Raw genomic sequence first — 12,365 nt, 5'->3', positions numbered from 1 at the left:
GGTAAAACCTTGTGAGAAGCCTCCCACTTCTCTGGGACCACCCTATCGTAAGACAAACCCATCAAGGGTTCCGCCCATCTGCTTCCCTCAACAAACGTTCTTTACTTATTTAATTACTAAGTCCTATCACATTTATGTGTGACATTTAAAATCAGCTTCCTTAATTAAGCCTTTTAGAAAACAAGATTCGTTCGCGTAATTTATGGCACGACACGAATACAAAGCAAACAGTTCTTTTGACAAACAAGTTCTTTAACTTATCTTCAAGTTAATCTTTGTCTCCTGCCCATATAAGAGAAATTACATATCCCTTCTGCCCTGCAAAAATACCTGGTCCAAATCACATGGCACCATAATTTCCATCCATTATCTAGAATAGGATCTTCCAATGCCACAAACATTGGGCTCACAATAGTCTTCAACTCCGGTCCGGACGGGCAAGGGGCGTCCAAAGCTCCACCTAATCCACAAGCAACCTAGGAGAGACACAATTTCCGTGGTTGGCCTTTCACCACTCGACATTCGGCCCGTGAATCAAGCAATACCCTTCTCGAGTTAATCCACAATGCGATCTTGGAGATAATCCACCCGTACAAAATATCATTTCCTTAATTAAATCATTTAAGAATCAAGCCCAAACAAGGCATTCAAGCCAAATATCATGTTTCAAAAAACATTCATTTATTTCCATGGCAACTTGTCATCACAGACCTCTACCATACATTTAGCATCAATCACAAGCACTTGGAATAATCATCCAAAACCACAATCCAACAATTAGTTTAATGCAAAAGCATTTAAAATGTTGTTTGATCAACCAACAAAAGCAATGGTATTCTTTTCCAAACATTGCAAGAGTAGACGCGATAACATTTTCATCGCATATTTGCTCTCCCCCTTGGGATCAAAGAGTGATACTATGCAAAATTTTTAACTTGACTTTATCTTCCTTCCCCCTAAGGCAAAGAATGCGAGACAAATTAGTAACGATGCAAGACTATCTTCCAATGTAATAATCCCTGAATTATTGTGCGAGTTGTAATCAACTCATGGTTTGGCAACACAAAATAACTCCTTGACTGTTATTTTATGCGAAACCTTCATAGAATGGATGCAAGACTTTAATGCAAGGTATACCATCGATGTAAGTTTCATATAATCTTTCCCATGCATGTACCGTCTATGTGCATAACCCTTAGGGTAACCTTACGAACCCTAAACAATATTGTCCTAGCCGAAGATTAATCGAAGGCTCATCGATGCTTAATACTTTAGAGTCTTATATGCTGCTTATGCTATGCATAGATTCGTCGCATAGCAACTAGATGTAATTAACTTCCCTTGATACAAGCACTTCATAAACTTCATTTTCAAATATTTGAGATGAGATTTATTCTTTTCAATGACCTATTCTAGCGCGGCATAGTACGAAATCTAACATAACTCATGGGGAAATCAAAGCAAGCATCTTATTAAATTAGAAACTCGTTACTTACGACCGATATCGCAGTGGGATTGGCAGTGGTGCCCTTGCCCAAGGCTTCATTGCTTGTTGTGGGATTGCCATCCACGCGCGACATTTTCCGCTTGGGGACCATTCTCGATCTTCGTCTCCCTTAAATGCGAATCGCACAAGACTTCTACGCCTTGTACTCGATTAGCGGGGCCAATTGGAAAAAAGATGAGCTTGCAAGATGCAGAACAATCTCACAAGAAAGGAAATAAACTTTCGAAAGAAGGAAAAGAAAAACCCGTGTGGCCACTCTCTAAGGAGGGGAAAAGAAATAGATACTTCAAAAAAGACTCTCTCTCTCTCTCTCTCTCTCTCTCTCTCTCTCTCTCTCTTTTTCGTAAAAGGTAATTGTATTAATTACGGAAAAAAGGTACAAGATTACATGATTACATGAGTACAAGAGACACGAGGGCCCTAGGCCAACGTGTGGGAAATCCCCGTACTAATGCACTAAAAAGGTTACACCAATCATGGCAAGGACCCAAAGGCAATTGCCATATGCCAAGAATGCAAATCCTCCCGAGGGAGCAAGTCGGAGTGCCTGATGAGATCTAGCTGCCAATGCAAGAGCCCTTTAAGCCTTGCAATATGTCTTGGTACATTAGAGACCGAATCAAAGAGAAAAGCATTGCGCGTGGTCCAAATGTGCCAACATCCCCAGTATCTGAAAAAGTGAAATAAGATCTTCATATGTAACTGTGGCGGTGTGGGATACTTTGCGCGCACAAAAACCCAATTGAAAGGAGTTAGTGAGGACCCCACCACTGCGCGCCAGATTTGCGACAAGAGTGACCAGATATTCTTGGCGAGCGAGCAAGAAAGAAAACGATGTCGGGCCGATTCCGCCGTAGTGGTACAGAAGAAACAATTGCCATTCGAGATTCGACGCTTGGAAAGGGCCGAGGCAAGAGGAAGACCACCAATCATTACCCGCCAAAGAAAGACCTTGCATTTGAAAGGTGCCTTATTCCGCCAGCCCTCCATCAGCGTTGCCTGCCACCATGACAGCGATTTCCGCAGTCCCCAAACAGTATTAGCTTTCACACCCAGCCATTGGTGATCTTGAATGAGAAGATGATACACCTGATTAGTAGAGGCCTTTTCCAGACTCAACCGGCCTGCAAGGTCCCAATCTTGCCAAGGGCGATCCACAGCCACGGCAGGAAAGGGTTGCCTACCCTGAAGCTCCGACGAAAGCTTCCCCCATAAATCACGGTATCCGCGCAGGATCCTGAAAAGTCTCCTAGCAGTCCGAAACGATGCGAGGACATTGCGAGTGGCAAGGGTAGCATCCGCAATCGAAGTCACACCCAAACGGGCCATGAGGTTAAATCTTGGTCTGAGCTTATGTTTATCTTCCCATGAAAGTAATCTGGACACTGCCAACAATTCCAGCTGAAAGGAGTTAGTCTGCAAGCAGTCCCCTACTGGATGCCAACGGGCCTTTTGAAGCACCACTTTCCAAGAGCCGACCAAGTGCAGTAACAAAGAGAAAGAGGGACTGGAAAATCGAGAGTCAGCATTAAGGACATGCCACCAAGAGGCCCGAAGCCGTGTGTTACCATGGCGGAGCCCGCTGCCCTCAAAAAAATAACGGGCTATGATGGTCCACGGGTGATGATCCACACACATGGCACGAAAAAGAGACCAACGAAGAGCCAGCATATGAGTTTCTGCATCCAAAATAGCTCCACCACCCATGCGCTTAGGGATACATACATGTAACCATGAAATCCAGGAAATGCCTGCCTGCAATGAATCCTTCTTCCATAGCATGAAACGAATGGGATAAGTGAGAGCCTTCAAAGTAGTAGGCGTCCATGGCAGTAATGGCAGGAAATACGTTAGCATTGGTAGCATAATTGTCTGAGCCACTTTGAGGCGGACATGGAATGGCCAGGCTTGCGACTTCCAATACATAAACTTCGCTGCCAGTTTTTGTGAAATCCACTCCAGCAGGTCCTTTGGCCGTACATCCACCCCCAATGGATAGCTAAGATGCCTGACAATGGAGCCACAGGAAACCACCTGGCCCTGCCAGCCTAATGACTGTAAATCAGGCTCCGTGCAACTGAGAATGGCCGACTTAAAGGCATTGATGCGAAGACCAGAGGCCTGACCAAAGAGCGTCCAAACATCTAATGCCTTTCGAATGTTGTCCCTGTCCGCCTGCAAAATCATAAAGGTGTCTTCAGCCAAAGATTGGCTAATGAAGTGCTGCCCCAAAGGAAGAGACAACCCTGCCAGCTGAGCAGAAGCCGCCATGGAGGATAACATTGAAAGGACCGGGTGAGTCGCCAGGGCAAAGAAGAGAGGACTCAAAGGGCAACCCTGTCTGACCGAGCGTGCAAGGACAAATGGCTCTGTAACCCCACCATTGAGCATAACTCTTGAAGAAGCCGCAGCACTAATGGTGTAGATCAATCGGGACATCCAGATACCAAAGCCCATAGCAGACATGAGATCTGCAATGAAAGACCAATCCACACAGTCAAACGCCTTTTCCAGGTCCAATTGAATCAATACCACTTCCTGACTGGAGTGCCGCGCATAGTCAATAGCCATTTGCACATTTAAGATATTATGCAGAATGTTGCGGCCCTTAATGAAACCATATTGGAGAGGATGCACAATAGCTGGAAGGTGCTTGTGAAGCCGATTTGCCAGCACTTTGGAGAAGATTTTATACATCGAGCCTATCAAAGAAATTGGTCTCCAGTGTTGCAACTTTGACGGTGAAGGGACCTTTGAAATCAGTTTGATAAGGCCTTATTTCCATGAGGAAGGCATGACCCCTGTTCCCCAAACCTGCTGAAACATGACCACCAATGGCTTCACCAATTGCGTGGCCGAGTTCTCAAAAAATTCATTAGTGAGACCATCCCAACCAGGACTTTTATCCTTAGGCAGGTGCAACAAAACATCCATAACCTCCTCGCAAATATCCGCCTCCAAAGTGGCTTGCATATCAAATGGAACCTGCTAGCGGACCAGATGATAGAAGACCGAGCGGGCATGCGTAACCTGGCTAGAAGGCGAGGGAGAAGAACCAAGAAGATCCATAAAACAATTTTTGCACATATTGATAATGGTCTGCAGATCAGTGACCATGCGACCTTCCGAATACTGGAGTCGAGTCATTTTCGCGAGCCGGAGAAGCATGCAAGGCGCGAAAGAACTTATGAGACTGGCAGGCACTATCTTGCAATGTGTCAGTCAAGTTATGCAGCTTGACCTGCTGATAAGATTTCAACTGAAACACTTGAATAAGATGGGTCAAACGCCTCTCCAGTGACAGCAGAAAATCATCATCTAGGGAGTCCAGGAGCAAGGAACGGACCAAAGCCAATAAGTCCTCTGCTGCATGTCGACGTCGGCGACAAAGCGAGGCATGACGAATCCCATACTGCCGAGCAACCCGCTGCACATTAGAGAGCAGCCGTGCAAATGAAGCCAAGCCCTCAGAGGCAAAGTCCAATAAGAACCTCTCAATCAATTGCTGCATATAGCCCTGAAAAATTGGATGCTTCAAATAAGAGGAGTTGAAACGTAAAGGGAGCCTATCCAGCAACTGCATAAAAGGTGCAATAGATTGTGCCCGCATCTCAAGCTGGAGGGGGAAATGGTCCGACAATGCATATTGCTGCAAGACCTTCATTTCCAGCATCTCGGGAAGAAAATCATCCCCCTGCATGATATACATTCTGTCCAACCGCGACCAAGTAGTTGCATATTGTGCAGAATGAAAAGTAAACCCTGAAAAAGAAGGGTGAAGCCACGACCAAAGATCTTGCTTAAGTACGTGCAAAGCAAAGGAATTCCACACCCGACTTTCCAGCATATCCATTACCAAATGCCCTGAAGTGGACTGAGAAGAGTCAACACACATATTGAAATCTCCCATCAAAAACCCCCTTCGGCCAAGTGACATGGAGCCCTGCAAAGTCGACCAAAGATCCCGTCGGGATGCGGGATCATTCGGAGCATAGAGGCCCAGCAACCATAAAATCTCTCCTTCAAATAAGACTTCGATTACCAGAAAGCGGCCCTGCACATCATTTTTAACAAGAACAGGCTGGTATTTCTCATGGACAATCATCAACACGCCCGAATAGTGCGTAGCATGTGTCCCTGCATAAAACAGACGGAATCCATAACAATCCACAACTTTTCCTGCTTTACCGTGACTTTTGTGCTCAACTGCACACAATACATCCCACTGGTTCTCATGCAAGACAGTCCACATGGTATGTTGCTTATGGCGAGAGCAAATGCCTCGCACATTCCACATGGCTATCTTCATATATCTTCAAAAAAGGAAGTCAGGAACGAGGGGCCTGTTGCCTCGATTTCACCTTTTCCGCGAGAGCATCCAGGACACCCTCATCCAGAAAATCAGCCAATACTGCAAACGAATTCTGGCAACCTGCTTTAGAGGTAGAAGGAAAATCCAGTGCCTTGGGAGTGGGGCGAGGATAACGCCGATCCCAAGGTGTAATCACATTATCTTTTGCATCAAACGCCAACTTAGCAGGTGGGCCCTTGGGGCCGTCTGTATAGACTTTCCTTGAAGACTGATTACGGGGGGCAGACGGGGCCATAGTACGCGCAGCCTGCTGTGAAGTGACCATTTTTTTCCTGCGCGTATATGTGCGCACGGAATCCTGGGAAGCATTAGGCCCAGGATCCGCCAGGCCTGCATCCAACTTTCTACCTTTTTTTTTTTACGTGTCTCAATCCAATCAGTACTAGGGGAATCCAAACCCCGGACTTGTTGTTTGCCTTTATCCATGACATTAGGTGACTGAAGGGCCTCCTGTGTCAGGGCATCAAGCACCATGTCATCCTTGGGCAGCACAACCTGCGCATCTTCAGAAGACGATTGCCTTTCCAGGCATTCGGCCATAAAATGCCCTAATTTACCACATGAAAAGCGATGTCCGGCAAAGTTGCCCCATTTCAAGCGAAAATGCAAAGGATGCATGCCAGAACAATTGAGGCAAAGCCACGCAGGCCTTTTCCTGGCCGTGTCCCATAACATGCATAAACGGTTTCGGTTCATAGCCCTGAGGCTTGGGGGAACCAGCACTGTTCCCACAACCGCCATCGCATCCTTCAACAATGGCCAATAGACCGCCGGACAATTTTCCACTTCCACCCAAACCGGGCATTCTCGTTGAAGCAGACGCTGGAAGTCGGCCATAGGGCGCCATGGTACAACATGAACCAAGCGGCGATCAAAGAATAGTGGCAACTTGGACAGGAGCTCAGCTCGATGCGTTTCCGATTTCAACAGCACCTCATAAAAGCCGCGAGGTCCAAGGAAGATCTCCTCAAAACACTCCCGTTGCAATAAATGGTGCATCCACTGGCGAATATGTGAAAACACTGGGATCTTGCCAATGAAGAAAAGTATAACTTCACGGTCATAAAACACCGAGAAGGACCGCAAGACTGATTTCGGGTCCACCGTGGCTTCCAACACATCATCCGTTCCTGCATCAGAAAAAGTTTCATTATTATGCTGGATATAATCGCCAAGCAGAGTATTGGCAAAGTCCAGCAAATGCTCCCAGTCAATTTCCTGCGAATCCACAGAATCAGAGGCAACCTGCGCATAGGAACGTTCCTGAGGACCCATTGGCTCGTCAGAAGTATGCTTGGAGCGTTTGCCGTGCATGGCACCATATCCTCCAGCTCCTCTGTATCGGAATCAGGGCCAAGGGCTGCCACCGTCTGGTCTAGAAAATCCATATCCAGGCCAGCCATACTGCTGTCTTCTCGCTTTCGCTCCCTCCCTCCCTCCCTCCCTCCCTCCCTCCCTCCCTCCCTCCCTCCCTCCCTCTCTCTCTCTCTCTCTCTCTCTCTCTCTCTCTCTCTCTCTCTCTCTCTCTCTCTCTGCGTGCAAGTCCCGCAAACCTGCAAAATCAAGGAACCACCCGGCTGCAACAACAGGACTGCAACGGGGCTCTTGTGGAGAACAAGACAGACACGCGCAGATGAACCGGGACGCACGGTAACGGGGCAGACACAGGTGAGGCTTCAACGCGGCTGCATCAGTCCTGCACGTTGACGCAGAGCAGTCGACCACAGACGGAGTTCTCTGCACAGGGCAAACGTCGACGGGGCAGGCGTCAAAGGGTCAAGCACAGGCCAGACGTCGAGGAGGCAAATTTGAAGGACACTGCTCGCTGGCGTAGAACCAGCGACCAGCGGGCGGATCTGGCGAGCAGATGTCGGGCATCAACAGAGCCGTGCAATAGAGGGCGCAGGTTAGGGCGACGGCAGGGGGCGCGATTCACAGGCTAAACAGGCGACGGTAGCAGGTCGCATAGGACTGGGCGACGTTAGGGACCGCTCTCTCTCTCTCTCTCTCTCTCTCTCTCTCTCTCTCTCTCTCTCTCTCTCTCTCTCTCTCTCTCTCTCTCTCTCTCTCTCTCTCTCTCTCTCTCTCTCTCTCTCTCTCTCTCTCTCTCTCTCTCTCTCTCTCTCTCTCTCTCTCTCTCTCTCTCTCTCTCTCTCTCAAGCGTGGGGGGGAAGGGGAGACAAAGCCTCCACCTCCCGTCCGTTTTGCATGGCGGCGCTGCAGTTGACGTCATCATCCACTTCAACTACCTCCCTACCATAGTCGTCGCCTGCTTCCTCCACTTCCATGTCATCATCGTGTTCGTATCCTCCTTCGTAGTCGTCGCCTTCCCTCTCCAGTCCTTCGTCCGTTTTGTCTCCTCCTCCCCGATATCATCCCTCTTCTTTTCCCTCCCCCACCTGTCAGCGACGACAGAAGGGAAATATATTTTAAAAATTTTCTATTATTTCTAATTAAAAGGGGAGGGAAGGGCAAGGCAAGGAAATTTCTACACGGGCGAGAATGTTACAATGAGAGCCCAAGCCATTGCCCACTCAAACACTTAATTGGTCATTCTATTAATAGGGTCACTAAGAGAGGGTCACAATGCAACTAAGCCCCAATGTTCATTTGGCCTGCTTAGTTATCCTATCTACACATACATGTGGGAGGCAACAAGTCATACATTGAACCACTACGTCAAATAGCTCATGACATGGCAAGTCAAACTAGTGCGATCAAACGTCGCTTCTCTATAGACAAATTAAAGGCAAAATACAACCAAACAACATGCACATGGATCGAGAAGCACAAACAAGAGGTCTTATGGCTGTTCATAGACCATTAGAGGATTAATTGAGATTCATCATGTGATTGTCCTAGACACAACAACAAGGTGTACCAAGTACTCCAACAATGCACAAAGTGTGGGGATATAAGGTTACACTCAAGGTTCTTGTGTAGCATGGTCATTGGCACGTATTACCCTTGTGTACACCCATATTACTAGTGTGCTTTGTTATATACATCTTAGAGGATCATTTATACCTTTGGGTTCTCTTATCCTCTCAAGCTAAGAATTTAGTAGACTACAATCTTACAAGTGGAAAACAAGAATAGTAAGCATGAAGATGACAACACAACAAGAGGCTAAACTAAGACCCCAAGTGAAAATGTTGAAATGCAAACTATTATATAATGCATAAACATTGTCTATAAGTACACATAAATGGATAATTTTGCTAACCTAAACACTTGGCAAAGCTAATGCTACTCAAACAAATATGGCCCACTAGAGAAGGAACCCAAAGACAAAGCTAAAATACCCTAAATTGTCCCCAATATAGAACTAGATGCAACATTGCAAAGCAAGTCAGCAAGAAGCTACATTGCAAGCCTTGGCACCCAAGATGGCATTCATCCAAGGGTCTTTGAGAAATCAATAATTTATCAACCTAAAGCCTTATTAGTAAGTACAACAAGAAGTTAGATCCATCTCATCTTTGCTAGCATGACAAGAGATTATTACAGACACATACAAAATGGCTTCAGCCTTCTTTATATGCATGTCACATTGTGCAAACTTTAGTTTCGCACAATTATGTTTTGCAAGGCTTGTTTATACACTTGAAGAAAAGCTCTCCTTCATTGTTAGTAAAATAATAGTCTAAGACTAAGGCATAGTAGACTATTGATGGCAAAGCAATAGTGAACATCAAGGGGTGATTCATCTCAATCCATTGACAACAGACTTCTAACTCTTCATATCTTTACCTACAGGCCCCAAATCCAAATGTCATGGAATGCATCTTTGGATGCTCCCTACTCCAACAAAATAAGCAATAATATTAGAAAGATTATCAATGGTATTGTTGTCACATATGCACCTCTGTCCCAAACATTTCTAAGATGACAGTGAGTGCTTCCCATCAACTATAACACTCATCATTAATGCAAACATCCTATTCAAGTTTGTTGCAATCCTAGGTAGCCAATTGCAAAACATTAAGTTCGCAAGGACCAAAAAACATAGGAAAGCTAGAGATCAAGAACTCATCCCAAAGTTGAAGCAACTAGTTAAATTCCATGAAGAGGTTAAATTAGGCACCAAAGGTATTCTCTATACTAAGCACAATGCAACTTTGATAGCTATATGTCCATAAAGGCATGGCCAGCACACAAAGTTTAATGTAATCTTAAGTCTAGCATTCATCGTCAAAATAGATTGTTGGCAAGGTATGGAAAGAATGGATCTCTTGATACTTTTGTCCTTTGTTTTTAATGTTGTAAACAAACTCTTGACACACATGAGGCGGCCAAACGACTATGAATTTACAGCAAAACTCGTGTGCAGATGTGAGCAAAATAGTTTGTGCCTAGACAACAATCATTTTATTCAGGTAGTATGAAGCATTAAGGGTTAGAATAAAGACTTGTCCAATAACCCTGACAAGATTAAATGATGTTTGGTTCAGATATTACCTCTACATGTAGCTACCATAGTGGGAAGTGCAACTGTGATTTTATAAAAGGGACGATGCTTTTGTTGTTGAAAGTACATCAGACTTTTCTTCTGCATAATCTCAATGTTGGTTACAAAAACAGGGGACTTATTATTCCGGCTGGATTCCCGCATCTTTGTCTATGTTCAACAAAGCAAATGAATCAACTCAAACAGAAGCCATAACATATCAAAACTTGTAAGCTGTTTTTTAATCCACTATCAGGAAAGACAGAACAAAGAACCACTAATAACAAAGTTTCTGACCTCTAATGTCTGCTTGAGCTTTGGTATGTCATCGGGCCCCATGCCATCTAGACAACTGATATAAAAATATGGCTGGAAACCATGCACATGACAGCAGACGCTGTATCCTGCAAGTTTGCCAACAAGAAACATTGGACAGATGCGGAAACACTGTGGATATGTGCACTTTTTTTTGGCAGCTGAACCACTATTTTAGGGCAACAGGCTCTGAACTTAGACGGCAAATACTTATCAACCAATATGCCCACAAAACCACCTGTACAAATCAGTATTAACACACATGACAGAGTTTACCTTCTGCTGAGACCCCAAACATCCGCAGAGTTGCCACTGGGCCTGTTCTTTGAGGTGTGAGCTGTTTATTACTCTCCTCAATGATATAGTCAATATCCAGTTGCTGGAATACTGGAAAACACAAGTAGGATTTTGTGAATTATAGTGTTCAAACATCAATGAATGCATCACCTAATAGATTGGCAGGCTTACTCATGAAGTACAAATTCACAGAAAAAATCTCAAGGCTAACTCAACGAAGCAAATATCTTCTCAGAGTTTTTCATAAACAGTGTGAAAAATGAGTGAATCAGGTTACTTCAAAATAAAGGCAATGCAAAAACACACATTATGCAACTTCTTGTGTGCAATTGAAGTGAGGTCCAAAGGCATTGTTAGAAGAAGCGGCTAATCACATAGTCCGAATTTGACAAGAATTTCGAATTGTCTGAGTAATCTTGGACAGTTGTTGAGCAGAGCAACCATCAACATACAACATGGACAGTGAGCTAAAAATAATAGGCATATCAAAGAGTTCTGAAGGCAACCGATTGTCAATAGGCATATCAAAGAGTACCGAAGGCAACCGACTGTAAATGGCCTCAATCTAAAGAGCATTTGCCACAAAAGAAATTGTCTCTTTCGCTCCGGCCCAGTTTGAATTGACGCCATTATGAGCCTTAGGTAGGGCTTAGAAAGCTCACTGATGTTGTGTGATTTCTCATCGACTAGCGCCACGGATGGACGCCTCCACTTGGCAAGGCGGGCTGCAAGGCCTTCGATGCCAGAGTCACGGAGCTCCTCGTCTCGCAGGAGGATCTCTTCGAGGAAGACATCGACGTCGCCTTCTTCTTCATCGAGAGGCTCGGAAGGGAGGGTGGGAGGCTGGAGGTTGCCTTGAACGCGCTTGGAGGGAGGGAAGGAGCTGAAAGGAGCTCCTGCTTTGCGCTTGGACTCCATCGCTCTGTTTCTCCCTTGCTTCCCCTTCTGGCTTTGCTGCGCTTGCACCTACTTTCCCGCCATAGCCTATGTAGTACAAATAAGATGAAGACGAAATATTTCACCTCCAAAGACTATGGCAGCCGCCTATGCACAAGGTGACTAAGGTCAATTAAGACAGCCAGTAGTATATTGTAAGGTTTTAGGTCCTCGAGTGGGAGGGCCCTTCTCCCATTTTCATAGAAAGAGAAAGAATCACTTTGTGTGAGTTTATTGGTTCAACATTGCCACGAAACATGATTTGTCTACATAAAATCGAGTGGTTTCCACGATTTTGCGGTAAAATTATCAATAGGGCTCTTAAGATTTGTTTAGCAATACTAAGAAGAATGGTGTAAGGGTTGAGAATGATCCAAATCGGGAGTCTACATGCTCCCACTTATGACGTTCAATTCTACCCCTACTTCTTCCTTCCTTGCATATTGTCAATATTGTGAATACTTGAAGGGGATATTTTTAATAATAGT

The 12,365-nt window shown here is 45.2% G+C and overlaps 1 protein-coding gene across 2 annotated transcripts in view; it reads right to left on the bottom strand.

The window, feature by feature from the left end:
• Positions 1–12,004, bottom strand: part of LOC148011748 (DNA polymerase delta subunit 1) — a 70,608-nt gene extending 58,604 nt beyond the window's left edge. The window contains exons 1-4 of one of the 2 annotated variants that reach the window (XM_087670076.1): positions 11,604–12,004; positions 10,921–11,031; positions 10,627–10,733; positions 10,341–10,500 (exon numbers count right to left, since the gene is read on the bottom strand). In XM_087670076.1, coding sequence (XP_087526202.1) covers positions 10,341–10,500; positions 10,627–10,733; positions 10,921–11,031; positions 11,604–11,859 — 634 coding nt within the window. In that variant the 5' untranslated portion in view covers positions 11,860–12,004. The remainder of the gene's footprint in view (positions 1–10,340; positions 10,501–10,626; positions 10,734–10,920; positions 11,032–11,603) is intronic. The other variant, XM_087670075.1, reaches the window with a different exon arrangement.
• Positions 12,005–12,365: the final 361 nt, after the last annotated feature.

Source organism: Lygodium microphyllum, chromosome 28 (assembly GCF_053477565.2).
Source record: "Lygodium microphyllum isolate KBCC chromosome 28, Lygodium_microphyllum_v1.1.10, whole genome shotgun sequence".
Lineage (NCBI taxonomy): Eukaryota > Viridiplantae > Streptophyta > Polypodiopsida > Schizaeales > Lygodiaceae > Lygodium > Lygodium microphyllum.
Note: the sequence above shows the minus strand (reverse complement) of the source record. Positions and strands in the feature narration are given on the sequence as shown.